General features: G+C 37.8%; 2 protein-coding genes across 3 annotated transcripts; one reads left to right on the top strand and one right to left on the bottom strand.

The window, feature by feature from the left end:
* Nucleotides 1-652: 652 nt before the first annotated feature.
* txndc12 (thioredoxin domain containing 12 (endoplasmic reticulum)) lies at nucleotides 653-5,732 on the bottom strand. The gene is made up of 7 exons (XM_037681876.1): nucleotides 5,574-5,732; nucleotides 4,738-4,798; nucleotides 4,437-4,489; nucleotides 2,845-2,918; nucleotides 2,611-2,680; nucleotides 1,778-1,861; nucleotides 653-844 (listed from the first exon to the last, which is right to left on the bottom strand). The coding sequence occupies exons 1-7, from the start codon at nucleotides 5,671-5,673 to the stop codon at nucleotides 765-767; spliced, it is 522 nt and encodes a 173-aa protein (XP_037537804.1). The 5' UTR covers nucleotides 5,674-5,732; the 3' UTR covers nucleotides 653-764.
* A 386-nt stretch (nucleotides 5,733-6,118) lies between these two features.
* On the top strand, nucleotides 6,119-12,074 carry LOC119414762 (transcription factor BTF3 homolog 4). Of its 2 annotated transcripts, none has more exons than XM_037681875.1 (6): nucleotides 6,119-6,227; nucleotides 6,638-6,700; nucleotides 8,031-8,144; nucleotides 8,626-8,827; nucleotides 11,448-11,507; nucleotides 11,699-12,074. In XM_037681875.1, the coding sequence occupies exons 2-6, from the start codon at nucleotides 6,647-6,649 to the stop codon at nucleotides 11,743-11,745; spliced, it is 477 nt and encodes a 158-aa protein (XP_037537803.1). In that variant the 5' UTR covers nucleotides 6,119-6,227; nucleotides 6,638-6,646; the 3' UTR covers nucleotides 11,746-12,074. The 2 variants fall into 2 exon arrangements, with proteins under 2 accessions (XP_037537803.1, XP_037537802.1); XM_037681874.1 differs by having other exon boundaries at nucleotides 11,445-11,507.
* The last annotated feature ends 3,097 nt before the right edge of the window (nucleotides 12,075-15,171 follow it).

Genomic DNA, 15,171 nt, shown 5'->3' with positions numbered 1-15,171 from the left:
TGGCAGCCAATTGATTTTTGGCACAACACCGTCCCACATTTCCGGGATGTCGGCGGTGACGCGGAATAGATGCGACGTTTTTATGGATTTTCCACTTTATTAGACTTATTTGGACAGATGTGACAGGTAGGACGGAAAATACGGTATTTGGCCTGTTTTTGCTTTGTGGAAGAGTCTCCTAGCATCTTTAAAATAAAATGAAACTTTAAAAAAAATTAACTTTTTAAGACAATCAGAGCACATTCTCTTAAACTGCAGCATATTTATTCTTAAGAAACTCCATTTTTTGAGATAATCTAACCATTTACTACGAAAACGAGCTTCCCCCAAAAAACCCAACTTCTGAGCAGTTTAATGGCGTTAAAAATCAGTTTTAGATGCAGACGGTTGTTTCTTCTAACTCATAAAAGAACAACTTTTATGGCTGTCTTGGGAAAACATTAAAAAGGAACATTTTCAACTCAACAGTGCACACAAGTTCATACAGGATGGCCAACGGGCTGATTGTATCCTCTACAGACATCAAGTGGCTTTGAGTTCAAATTAACAGTTTAAATGAAGACAGGAAGTTAGAGAAGAGCGAAGAGAAACCGTGCAAAACAGAAAGGAACACCCAAGCACCGGTGGTTTTAAAACTCGTTTTGGATCCGTCAGCGGAGACGGCGCCTTGCTTCTACCGTACGAGTAAATACTCCAAGGGCTCGTTGGTGGGAGCTCCGGCAGAAGAAGTGTAGCCCTTAAAGCCCGGAGTCCCCGCCACCTCCTCACAGCTCGTCTCCTGTGTGACCCTGATGGAAAGCGTCGCCCGTCAGCTTCTCCTGCGCCTCCTTCATACTCGACACCACTGAGGAGGGGAAACAGAAAATACGCTCAAGTTCAAAGTTCGTTCTGGAAGAGCCACGAGAAACGTAACCGTTAAACCGTTATTCCTCATGTCTCAATGTTTTGTGTTTGTGATGTGATCCGTTCAGGTGCTTTTTGAAGTTCCTTTGAAAAAATGTTTTCTACTTTTTTATACTCCCAACTCCAGTAGCTGACCATTTTGAGAGGATTTTCTAACTAAACTATAAATCATTCAGGCATAAAAATAAAAAAGGACCCTAACAATGTTTTATGGTTCGAGTTTGTCGAAGCGTAACGGACGGCTTCACCAGTTTTCAACAGGTTCTTAGCTGCCAGCGGCTTGTTGCAAAGACAACTTGTTGTTGAGTCTGAAAATATCCAAGAGAACGACTTGAAAGACAGAAAACGGTATTTTAACATCAGCGAGGTGGCGAAAAGAGCTGAAGTTTGACGCGTCACGCTGAATCGCTCTCCTCCTTTAAAAAACGATACTTTGATGAACTGCTCATCTGTCGTAGATATTTATTTTCTCCCAACCAGAAGGGAACGTTCCACCTTTTCCCAGATGAGAACACTGAAGGTCTCGTCCCGAAGACGCCAACAGAACCACATCTGTAAAACCCCGAGGTTCCCGAACCCGACACCTTCTCCAGGATCGGAGACGAGACGCGACCTTGGCGAACTCCGTCGTTCGACCTTGTACCGAGGGTGGAGACTGATCAAACAGGAACCAGACTGTCTTTTGAAGCGAGCCACGGGCTCGTCCAGTTTTTAGAACAAGCGTCAGAACGTGACGAAGTTCTGCTTTTACCAGAAACCATGAAAGACTTGTAGAAAACCTGAATTATTTCTAAAAATCTAACATTTGCATCAAATGTAATAAAACTGGAAATCTTAAGCCACGAGGGGTAGATTGAGACACGTGGATAGTTACCCTGATCTGCGGTGCTGTAAAAGTATTTGTAGTTGGGATTGCCGTTTTTGTTGGTGATCTCTGGATGGACTTTGCCCCTGGGGTCTGTAAACAAACAAACAAACAAAATATATCTTAGATTTAATTCAAACCGAAACACAAACTTGAAGCTGAAAAGCTCACTTTGAGTTTTTTCTCTGATTTCTCAAGATAATTCTGATTCACATTCAGAAATGCTAAAACATTTAAGGACCACACACATCGACCACTTTTATATAAAATAAATAAATACATTTACAGATATTTTGAGTGGCAAACTTCTGTCTGTATTTTTCTATTTTCCCTAAATAAGCTCCCAGTCATCAGGTCATAGTGACATGTCTTAAAGCTTAAATCAACTCAAATTACTTTTTCAGCTTTGGTGAATTAAATCAAATCCGTTTAGGCTTTAATAAAGAAAATGAGAAAAAAATGGCCGTGGTAACTCTTCACCAGACATCTTGATTCTTTCTTTTAAATACCAACATCATCTGCAGTTTTTTTTTTGTTTTTACCATTTCCTGTTTGATGCTACGCTGTCTTTTTTATTTTTATTTTTGCACTTAATCCAATCCATCGATCGGTAGCTTCACGGTTATTTGCCGGCTCTTCAGTTTGCTCTGCAGAGTGAAGAGCGTCACAGTCGGAGCTCCTGAGAGCCGTCACCTGCGATGAGCGGCACTGCAGCGTGATGCTGGCTCTGGGCCTAAAACTCAACGAAACCGTCTCAACAATTTAAAGAAAACCACAACTACTGTGTTCTGTTTCTCCAAAAGGAAGCCCAGGCAGTGTTTACATGGAGGGCGGCTTCGTACCGAGGAAAAGGATCCGAGGAATGTATCCACCGTCTGGGCTGAAGGCTTCATCCTTTGGCTCCTCTTCATCCTGCACGGTAGAGACAGTCATAACAAACTTTAACTTCCTGAAATGCTTTGTAGCAAAACAAACACACACACAGACCAGGTTTAAAATGTTACAAGTAAAAACTTTTATTTTTTTGTTGTTAAACAAGATGACAAAACATTTCAAGTTAAGAAGCAGTTTCTCACCTCCAGGTTCACCATTATAAAGTTGTGCGCCAGTTCAGAGATTTCCTTGGATTCAGCGAACTTGGGCTTCAGTGCTGATTGTGACAAAGAAAAATATTTAACTCTGACATCATGTCATATGAAACGGTAATAAACCACCTCGCGCCTCTTTGTCAGTTTGAGAACAAATGCATGAACAGAAAAGGTTTTTTTCAGAGCAGTCTAAAACACGTGCGCAGATGGCCACACATGAAAGTTTCAACCATTTACTTTTCTTTAACAGGACTGGAGAATATTATAAAAACATGATTATTGCACATCACAACGCTGCGATAATCTGTCACTAATGGTCGCAGCACTTTCCATGTGCAGCCGTGGCATTTAGAACAGGGGTGTCCAACCCTGGTCTTGGAGGGCCACTACTCTGCATGTTTCAGATATTTCTCTGCTCCAACACGCCTGATTTGAGTCAATGTGTGATCAACAGGCTTCAACCATTAAATCAGGTGTACTGGAGCAGAGAAAAAATTTAAACATGCAGGATAGTGGCCCTGGAGGACCAGGACTGGACACTTGTGATTTAGAAGAATGGAGGGGCTCCATCTGATTTTCTGAATTTGTATTTTTTGACTCCACTTTGAACTGCTTCGCAGTATATAGTACACTGATGCGTTTCTGATCAACTTTAGGTACACAGTGTAGCCCTACGTCACAAGACTCAAAATTTTAGATGTATTGTCAGTTTTTATCAAAATGGCTGTAAATTTGTTTGATCAATAGTGCTGTTTTTTTTTTTTTAACACACACTTACGTAAAATAATTAGATTTTTTCCTAATATTTATTTTTCTACCAAAAATTCTTTGACTTTTGAATTCACTTTAAGATGTACAACTACCAACCCAACTACCCTACTGCTGTTTTATTGTAACTTTTAAGAGAACAATACATTTAAGATTGTCTTTAATTAGATTCTTACAGTTTCTAGAATATCCTGCTCGTTTACGTAACTTGTATAAATGCTAATTTGTAGTTTTTAGAAAATGCAATAAGTTTTAAGTCTGGAAAACACAGAAGGTTTTCCTTATATCGTTTTCTTTTCCTACACAGTAGAGCTACTTCTGCAAGATTTAAAAAAAATCTATAACTACGTTTAAATATGAAGCTACCCCCGCATTTTGCTACATCTGAACTCCACTTTAATCCAGTTTATTTACCCCAGATTGAGTCATCGTAACACTTTGGGTGAAGCTTACAGCATAAGCGTATCACCAGTCGCTGCTTTCCATTGTTTGAGGAAACTGAAAAGTAAAATGACTACTTCCTGAGAATAACTCTGGTGGTTTACTAACAGCTAAATGTTTTCAGAATACTAATGAACTTGACCAGTTTTGTAACACTCAAATGAGTTGTTTTGTTGCTGTAAACTGGATCAGATTCAGCATAAAATCTGATTAATAAGACATGAACATCTCTTGCAGTCAAGTTCCTGTTGGAGCTGCTTCATCAATTCACTAATGACTTTAATCAGATGTGAGTAAATGTTTGTTCATGTGTAATCTAAATAATTATTGTTCCCTTTGTTAGGAGTGATAAGGCGTGAACACATTTCTACCTTTGCAGGCTCCACACCAGGTCTTGTGGATGATGGCCATGAGCGGCAGCCCGCTATAGACGCAACAACAGAGGAATGCGTGTCAGAGACAAAACATAGATGAAACAAACCGATACACCTTTGGTACGGACTAAAACTGCAGAACAAAAAAAAAAATTGGCAACCAGTACAGAATGCTTTCCTTTAAATAAAGACAACTAATTTGTCAATCAGCTCCACAAATGTGGACCACTTGTTTGTTTTTTTACACAAGTTTATATTGCACAAAAAAAAAAAAAGTCTTTGTCTTGTTTCAGCCCACCTGGCTTCAGCTTCCTTCTTGCCATCTTCCAGCGTCCTCCAGTGGATATTATCTCCAAATCCTGCAGGAATACAAAAAGAAAGCATCTATGAGCACATCAGCTTTGCGTAACCGGTTTTATATTTCCCCACAACAGGGCGGATCTGCCCTAAATACGGAATGAATACAAAGGACTGTCATAAAACTATACCAGGAAACACTTTACGGCATTTGTTTAGATGTTTTAATGATGAGGCTGAGTTAGTTATGTTAAAATAATCTAACATACACTGTAACCATTACTGTATATTTTGGGATCAGAGATCACCCAAGTGTCCAGGACTTTATGTTACGCTTTCTAAACCATTGAGAAAAGTACACAGAGAAGAGGAAAACTAACCAAGTGTGACAGAACAAACAAAACAGATGATTTTCTTTTTTTTTATATCTTCCAGGAACAAAATACACAACAGATTTCACAACAAAACATGAAAATAACTGTCAAATAGTGTGTAGTGGTGGAGTTTCTTTGCTAAGTGAAACATTTTTAGCTTTAAAGAGGTGTTTTCTGTGGTCTATTAGATTTCTAATAACTTTTTTCATCTAAAAACTACCAAATATAATTAAAAATACCTCCCTGGGAAGATCACAATACTTAAAAATGCTTCTGTAAAAGTAACGGAAGTTGTATTACTGTTATCAGGTGAACCAGAAAAACTGGATTTTAACCATCTTTGTGACTTAACACACCTGTTCAATCATCAAGGACACACACCATGATCCAGGATGTTCACACAAAGACCAGCACTTTCAATGAGGCTACACTTTAACATTTTTAACTCTAAATATAAACTCACCTCTCCCACTGGAGGCCTCCACGACCTCTAGAAAACCCGACAAAGACAATAAAACCTGAAACAACGAAAAAAAAGCGATATTTGCTATTGACGTTTGCATTTTAATTGTCTTTCTTTACCCGCAACTGCAGCTAGCGGGTAATGGCTAACGGTCGATAAACCAATGACCCGGATGTTCAACTGCAAGCCTTTCACAGTAAAAGTCGTTGAACGTCGCAGAGCGTGCGTCGCTTCCGTTACAGCTAACAGTTTTTTTTTTTTTTTTTGAGGCGTGTTCACGTGACATCACATCCACACAACCGCGTGCTCTTCGACGCTAAATCAGATCAAGTCAGACAAAAAAATACAGGTGTAAAACCGGAAATATATGTAAAGTCACAAGTTTAAAAGTCCGCATTGATTGTGAAAATATATAATAAAGCCGGTGTATGCACAGTATTTTTATTATAATATAAGTAGAGATTTACTAGATGGGTTTACAACGTTTACAAAAGGTAAAGGTGTTGCGGAAAAAATAAAATGCGTTATGACGTTTTTATTCTGAAAAACAAACCCGGAAGTTTTGTATGTTGCACCGGAATTAACTATGGTCTAATCCTTACTGCTCCGTCTGTAGCAAGAACTGTTCAGCGGACTGATAATCTCCAATCACAGGTAAATATACCGTTTAATTGTGTTTTAAACAGCCCAGTTGATTATTTTAAAGCCTTACATTTTGATGTAGCCAAGAACCAAAAACAAATTAATTTAACCGTGTCTTTTTAACCAGTTAGGCTAGCTAGCATTAGCACAGTCCATCGCTCACTTTGCACGCTTAGCTAGCTTAATATTAGACAGGTGTTGTTTTAAAATAACGTAGTCTGTAATTTCGTCTGTCTTCATTTTTCTTGTGTTCTGTGATATTAGTAACCTAAATAAAGCGGTCAAAACACATGTTTGGTGTCTCAAATTGTAGCTATTGCTCAACACTCGACTAGTCAAATCCATCCATGTCTTGTTGTTTGAGCTGTGTAAACAGAGTACAATGTATTTAATAATATTTATTTTCATTTTTATTAAACCAGAAGAACACTATGAATCAAGAGAAGCTCGCCAAACTTCAGGCTCAGGTCCGGATAGGAGGAAAGGTACCGTCCACTTCTTGACATATCTCCATTTCTGTAGCTGTTGTGGTGAAAAATATCCAGACATTGCATTTAGATCCTGTCTTTGGCTCAGCTGTTGCTCATTTTATGAAGTTTAAAGGTATTTTGGACTCGGCCGTACCTTTTCTCCTGACCTCAGCAGTCCCTTTATCAGGTATAATACTGGCTGGCCTCTTCATCTGTGGCCCCAGTGGCATTGTTCATATCCACTGTGAGGGCTTCAGACACACACTAGGTGGCAATATTTGTTATTTTTGTTGGGAAAGTCATTGTTGTACACTACAGCACTATTATTATTAGACCAACAAACACAATATTTTGTAATTCTACTTTATATTGCTTTCACCAGTAATGGAATTTCTCTTACAAAAGATTTTGACATTTTGGCAAAATGTGTATCTAAATAGACTCTTTCTCTTTGTACCATGATATTTAAGCAAATATGACCAGTTTGATGGATCAGCAACAGATTCACGAAAAGTCTAACCATGTCATACGCTCGGGTTTACCTGAATCAGGGTAAAATCCTTGGTCTAAACTTTTCGCTTGTAAAGGGTAATACAAGTTAATGTCACAACTTTGAGTTTATAACAGAAGTAAATGTGTTCAAAAGGAGTTAATAAGAATAATATGTCTAATTTAGCTGAAGAATATCTATTTGAGCTATGTTTTATATAGTCTTTTTTCCAACTTACAAAAGTAACTTTCAAGCTTACATTATTAAAACACTTTGGGAAAAGCTTTGTGGCGTTAACTAGTGGTAATCACTTCCTTTTTTGTAAACATTATTTTGTCTACAAGTAGAATCTAGTTTTTCTTTCATAATACTGACGTCAAAGATGTACCCTTTTTAAATTGCTGTTGGTAAAGTAATTTTAAGTTATTGAAATATAGTAACTTTATATAAAATAATTTCCAAGAAATGGGGAAGAGCTGTTGGTGATGTCATCTTGAAACTTATGAGAAATGTGTAAGTTTTGACTTCTAACGAATGTATTGTACATAGAGACGAGCTGTTTATGATTTTAGGTCAGCTACATCCAGAATTCAGATCAGTTATGTGCCAATTAACGTTTGAATTGAAAGAAAAGAAAATATTACACAAATGTCTCGCAGTCTTAAACATTTATTTAAACTGATACCAATAAAAATCCAAATTTTACTCAAAAACTGGCAGATAAAGCTTCAGTAGTATACGAATTCAAAAATTTTAACTACAGAGTAGTGTGATCCTGTGTTTTTATTGTTTAATGTCTTGTTTCATTAAGCTGTCCAATCTTTTTTTTTTTTGGGGCACCTGTTCTCCTCCTAGGGGACTGCCCGCAGGAAGAAAAAGGTCGTTCACAAAACGGCAACAGCTGATGACAAAAAACTGCAGGGCTCGCTGAAGAAACTAGCAGTGAACAACATCGCAGGCATAGAAGAGGTGAGTTATCCGAGGAGTGTCGTGGCGTGTTTGTGCCGTTTTATTTTTGTTAGACTCTGAATCATTTATCAGGATTGTAGACTTTGAAAGCCCCAAACGCATCATTTGATTTATTTTTAGCGCGCTTTCAGCAAACACGCGTAACACGAAGGTGCAAGTAAAACGTGATGTAAACTGGATACATTGTTTCACGTCATGGCTCAGTTTCCTGTTTATATTTACAGTGAATAATTTTTATTATTGTAAATACTGCAAAGCACATTGAACATATCTATTTTTAAGCTCGTAATGCCCATGGCCTAACAGTTGCTTTTAGTTATTTAAATGTTAATGAATCCATACATGTTCTTTTGTGTCATGATACCCCTGAATGTCCATTTATGTGGAACTCCTGAAGCATTTTATTGTTTACATGCATCAATACTGTACTAAGTTTCGCTTACACTTTGAAGCTGGAATGCTTTGTTTTGACCCTTTTTAGGTAAATATGATAAAAGATGACGGGACGGTGATTCACTTCAACAACCCCAAAGTTCAAGCGTCTCTGTCTGCGAACACCTTTGCCATCACGGGCCACGCTGAGACCAAACAGCTGACCGAGATGCTGCCGGGCATCCTGAGCCAGCTGGGAGCCGACAGCCTCAGCAGCCTGCGCAAGCTGGCGGAGCAGTTCCCACGGCAATGTGAGCACGCACACGAGGCCCAAACCCACTCATTAAACGTTTTAATAATCTGAGCATAAATCAGGAGGTTTGTGGTGATTCCATGTTTATCACTTCAGGTTAAACTTTCTCTGTAACATTTAGACACGTCTTGCCGAATATGTGGGATGTAAATTTGATCTGTGCCAGTCTGAAGGTTTGCCGAAGCTCCTTTGAAGTTAACAGCTCTGTCTGGGGTTTGAACGGAGATAAAACTTCTTTTAAGTTCATAAGGTGACATCTAAGACACACAAAAAGGCGACCACGAGCATTAAAAAAAAACGCTTCTTAACAAAAGATGTTGATTGAATAGTTTTATCCACAGTTGTTTGGTTTATCAAAGAGAGAACGAAAACAAACTAAATAAAATTTCAGGTTTAAAGTCGCTCAAACGTCTTTTTTTAAATTTTTATATATATATATATATATATATACAGTGACCCTGTACAGTGGTCCCTCGTTTATCGTGGGGGATCCATACCCTGAAGCCCCGCGATAAGTGAAAAACCGCAAAGTAGGAATAGTAGTACAACTATTAAGTAGTAGTTTATTTTTAGTGTGTATATATATATATATATATATATAGAGAGAGAGAGAGAGAGAGAGAGGCATTTTAAACCCTTCCCACACTCTTGCAATATTCTAAACAATGATTCTAAATGTTCTAAAAGAGCACAAATGTCATGATTTCCCTCTCTTTGCCTCCGCTGCTCTCAGCCACCTGCAAGCGTTCTTGGCCACGCCCACTTCTCCACTCTGCACAGGGAACAGCTGATCAGCTGCAGGAGGAAGCTTATCCTGCAGTGTGGACTGCACAGAGGTGCAGGAGGTGCTAAATAATTTAAATAATTTATTTTAAATAAAAATGTCCTGCCTATCGTGCGGCTCATCCATCAATCAGCCAAATGTGTGCCATGTCCAATCTTATTTTGAAAGACCGCGATAGAGTGAGTCCGCGAAAAACGAACCACGAAGTAGCGAGGGACTACTGTAAATAAAGGTTAAATGAACAAACCAGGACCTCATCGTCACTTAATGGGCTGGAGGGACTCTTTAAACGAGCGTTGTGGCACAGCTGACCCAAAATCGATGTCATTTCTGGTTTGTTTTGTTCCTTTTTGCACAGACAGCTGTTGATGTTACGTGCGAGTCTCGGACCCGTCCGTCCTGTGTGTCGTTTAGGCTGTTGTCACTTTTGACTTGTTTATTTACTAGATTCTCCCGTTTAACGTCGGCTTTTTTCGCTCCATCTGTCCTTGAGAATCTCTCTTGTCTGCAGTATGTAGGTGGATGGCTAAGTCTTGTCCCGAGGAGCTGGTTTTTCTCTGGTTTGCTTTTTCAAATTGTTTTTTTTTTTAGTTCCTCCTACATGAAGGTCCAAACAGTCCCCTCTGCCCTGGAATGCATGGGGCTAACATGGATGTCAGATGATCCTCAGTTTCTCAGAAACTCTTTTCACTGTTACCTTTTACTCTAGCTGTCGTAAAGCTTAGCAGTTCTTTAAATTTAATGCAACTGTGAAGAAATTCTTCCTCTGCAGAGGTTAAAACCTGTTCCTTTCCTGAAAATGTCCTCACCGTTTCTGTTTACATCTTCCAGCAACTTTTCAGCCGGTGTCTTCTGATCTGGGGTGCTTAAATCTTAATCTGAATAATTTTACATGCAAATTTAAATTCATGTAAATAAGAAATGGAAACAGTGTTAATTTCCAGCTTTGTATGGATTGCTCTTTGATTTAATTAGTTTTGATGACGCGTTGATTGCTAATTTTGAAGAATACTTGAGGGTTAAAATAAAAGGAAACTATACGGAGCTCAAGTTTATGACACTTTTATTAATTTCCTAAGCAGAAACCCCGCTGGTCCACGGGTGACTCAGACGACCAGCTGCTCTTTGTTCAAATGGCTTGAAGCAAACTGAATATTTTGCATGTTTACGCACTCGCAGACTCTTTATTTTTGTGTGCGTGACAGGTTGGTTTTGTTTTTGAGTCCCCGTACGGCCGATGGAAAAGTACTGGGACTTTGTTTATGAGCTTTTGGCCAAATCCAACGATTTTTACACAATAAAACGTTATTAAAATGTAAAGACAAAACAATGTTTATATTTTGATTTTACCACACAGCTTTCTGTAATAAAAGGAAGTTGATTTGAAACTATACAAACAAAAGGAGGCTTTGTGTATCACATAGAAATTAAATTAAACAAAATAAAACAGTTTTTCAGTTTGACGGAGGAGCACATTCATGGAACGAACTACCAGAATGTAAAAGAGGCTCTGACCATTATTCTGTTTTCAGTTTGGCTCAAAGAAAATCATACTTATTCATGAAATGGGTCGATTTTAACTGCGTAATTTAAAGAACGTGATGTTTGCTTGGTTTGTTTTTATGGATTGTTTTAATCGAGTGTTGTATTTGTTTTACGCACCTGTTTTAAAAACTGTTTTTCTGCTCAGGAGAAATTTAGCTGTGGTGCTAATTCTAGCGCATTTGTTATTTGTGAAATATTGATTAATGAGCACCGCCCTTTTAAATAAATAAAATAAAGATAATATAGAAATAAAGAAATTAATTTTGGATTTTGGGGTTTGTTTCAGCAGCGATGGACATGAAAGCTGTCAAAGAGGAGCACGCAGAAGAAGAAGACGACGACGTACCAGGTAGAGACGTCATCGTTGTGCTGATTGCATTCAAAATAACACGATAGGGCACAGATATTTTACTGCTTTAAATGCATAAAGGATATGAAAATGTAAATTTGCAGAAAATTAAAATACTTTTTATCATTATAGAACAAAGTGTCTGCTTTTCAGCACAAAGTTCTGATTTAATTTATTTTTCTGCCTCACAGATCTCGTGGAGAACTTCGACGAAGCCTCAAAAAATGAAGCAAACTGATCGAGTTCCCTTCCCCGGTTAAACATTTTTCTATTATTCTGCTTTTTATGTTTTGTGGACTCGCAAAGATTTCCTCTGATGGGGAAACGGTAATGAAAGGCGTAACGCGTCTCCTCCTGGGATGTTTACTCCGATGCGGCGTCTCAACAACGCACTCAGAACGCTGTGAACGTCTTAGCACCCAAAGGACTTCAATTACTTTAGAAATACGCTTAATTAGCTAAACACAGCTGGTATTTAAGAGATTCCTTTTAAAATTACAATTAAATGTAGTGAATTATGTAATTAGCATTATAATGGTAAATATGAATTTAATAAAATGAGTTTGCGCAACAGATGTTTCTTCATGGATTTATTTTGAAGTTGTAATTTACTTGTCACGAACTTCGTATTACTTTAGTATGTACACTTATGTGCAGTTATGAATACTTGTTAAGTCTTTAAATATGAATTATTTGTGAACAATGCTTGTTTCACATGAAGAAAAAGCTGTTGAGCCTTAAAAACCTCAGAGTGGACCTTCTATGTTTGAATTAATAACTTTTGTTTTTTAACAGCAGTCTGAACGCCAAATTAAACAATGCATGAATCAGTTAGCAATGTTAGAAAATGTAAAAATTATATTATTTAGGAACAAAATAGATGTTCCCTAATATAGATTAATGTCAGAAGTTTAGACTTGAAAATGACATCTGCTCATTTATTGCTGTAGTTAAGATTTGCATACAAATGAGTCCATAAAGACACCAGCTAGTGATCCTAATAACTAAAACAGCATATATAATCTTCATAATCTGCCTTTACATAAAAGTTTTGTAGCGGGTATGCCTTTTGAAATAATCCTTTGGCTTATTGTCCTTATTTTTTCCTTTGAAACAGACTTTTTCTTACTGGCTGCCATGGAGTAAACAAATCCTTTGTTGTGTTTGGCACCATTGCAAAGTGTGTGGATTTTTCTGTTTAAATATGCAGCAAAAATTCTAGATATCCCTCCACATGCAAAAAAAAAAAGAAGTTCTCAAACGAGCACTCCTAAAGAAAACTAGCCTGTCGCCTGGCTGGGTGATAAATTGCCAAATTTTAACAAACCGTGGATCATTTTGAAGCTTTTTAAATGGGGAATAAATAAATCCACACTGTGACTAATTTTGTCTGCATGGGTCACAAATAAAATATGAAGTAGTTATAAATGGCATCTTTATGTGCAGTTGATCATCTTGTTTTTAGTTTTATCATACCAGCATACCCATGGTAGTAAAAATATGCTGTCCAATTGACTTAGAAAAGTATTTGATTATTTATTTATCTTTAATCTATTGAACAGCCTGTACTCAAATCAAGTGAATATGTCACAAAGATGCCCAAGGCAGCATGAACTGCTTGTTATTGTGGTTTTCTAAGTAATGTGATTTGTTTTCTGTTAAAATAATTGTTGTAACCATAATTTGATTACTTTTTTTTTCTCAATAATTCCAACTTGTTTTGAGTCATTATCGCAGTTGGGTTGTTAAAACCAGGAGGAGATGGTTTAAATGGCTCTGACGCCACTTCCGGTTTAATTGACGCCTCGCGCTGATTAATGGCTCCTCCACCGCTGTCCTTACCGGACACGGCTGTGACAAGGTGACCGAAGATGAGTCCTTCCAGCTCCCGGCCTGCGGTAAGTGAGAGCGGGACGGAGCCGTGGACCCGCCCCGGGGCTCGACTCGTCACATTCCGCCCAGACTGAGTCAACATGTCCCTTCTGCTGCAGCGGCTGGAGCTACAAGAGCTGCCGCCCCGAGACAAGTCCGAGCTGCGTCAAGTTCTGCACGCGACTGGAGCAAAACCGGAAACTATGAACGTAGAAAATAAAAGCACAAGTGAACCCTGACTACAGATAACTGCTGAGATCAGTGTCACATTTAAATAAAGCATATCCTATTTTTATTAGCAAATAATAGAGTATGTGCAATAACCTTTGGTTTATAGTGATTTCTCAAATGTGCTAATTATGAAATTGTAAGTAAGTGCTGTACTGTATTGTCATTGTATGTTTCCATACAATGACAAAATTGGTTCTCTTCATTTTACCCATCGCACCTGGGATGCACTCAGGTGGAGCAATGGGAAGCTACTGAGTGCCCAGGGAGCAGTTAGGGATTGGGTGTATTGCTCAGAAGCACCACAACATGTGGGAATGGCTGGGAGTCGGGCCGCAACTTTCTGGTCCCAGGTCGGCTCTGCCCTATCTCGACCCTTGTAACTGCAGTTGCTTTTAAATATTTCTGCTTCCAACTTTCCACTTGTGTCAACAGGAATACAATATTAGTTTAGTTTTTAATGTGAAGGCAACACTTTAAATATGTATCCCTTAACCTTTTGAGAAACTATAGAATTTAATTAAAATACATTTAAAAAAAACAAAGCAACTGGATTTGTATTCTGTAGTTGGAAAAAGTTTTGTTTCCAATCTGGGGAACTTTTTTTTTTAGTTTAAAATTGAGAACACTTCCAAAATAGATTATTTTTTCAACTACTACTTTATTGTTTTCGAGTCCAGCTGCTTTGTTTTTTTTTTTAACATTGTTTTAATTGGATGACTGAGTGAGAACGATCACAAACATATACTTTTTCATTTTGTACTTAATGCACAAAGTTTCTCATAAACGAGAGATGCAGCTTCAATGATTTTGCATATGTAATTGCAGCTTTGTATTTCTGCTTCACACATTAGCAGAAAAAAAAATACAGTATACCAGTAACTTTACTACGTATCCTGATTCATGCTCAATAATCCAGGTAGAAAAATCCAACAAAGTTAACTCATGTCCTCTGGATGGATTATTTTTCTTGAAACGTTTCATCTTTCATACAAAATACTTCATCAGTCCGAGGAGCTGCAACAAATTCAGTCTTATAAATAGCACGTTTTCATAGTGGATCAACCGGTTTGATGGCGCTCATGTGATTTTTGGTCCGCCCTCTCTCCCGCTAACTCGTGAGATTGTCGTAGCCAAAGTGTTTCAAACCTTTACATTTATTTGGCAACCATAAGTTTTTGCAGATTCAGATTTTACTTACAATAGTCATGATTTATTTATAGGAAGTGTATTGCTGTATATATGCCAATACAAATGTAAAAATACCTAAAAGGTGGGGGACATTTTGTATTTTTGGTTAAATTTGTTGTTTGATTTCTTCGTCAACAACTGGATTACGTGAGTATGTTTTGATAATTTCTTGGAGAACCTTTATAAAGTGTGTGGTAATTTCAACGTTTTACGTGTGTTTTGTATTTCATTAAAAAAATAAACAAATAAAAGGAAAAAAAATGGAGTAACTGGTGTTTGTTTTCAATTTCTCTCTGCCTCAGAGCATGAACGTTTCCTTACTAGTTTTATTTCGAAAGGCCAAACCGGAAGTAGAAGATGGTAACATGAATCA

This window comes from Nematolebias whitei, chromosome 9 (genome assembly GCF_014905685.2).
Source record: "Nematolebias whitei isolate Nwh7 chromosome 9, NemWhi1, whole genome shotgun sequence".
NCBI classification, from domain to species: Eukaryota; Metazoa; Chordata; class Actinopteri; order Cyprinodontiformes; family Rivulidae; genus Nematolebias; species Nematolebias whitei.
Note: the sequence above shows the minus strand (reverse complement) of the source record. Positions and strands in the feature narration are given on the sequence as shown.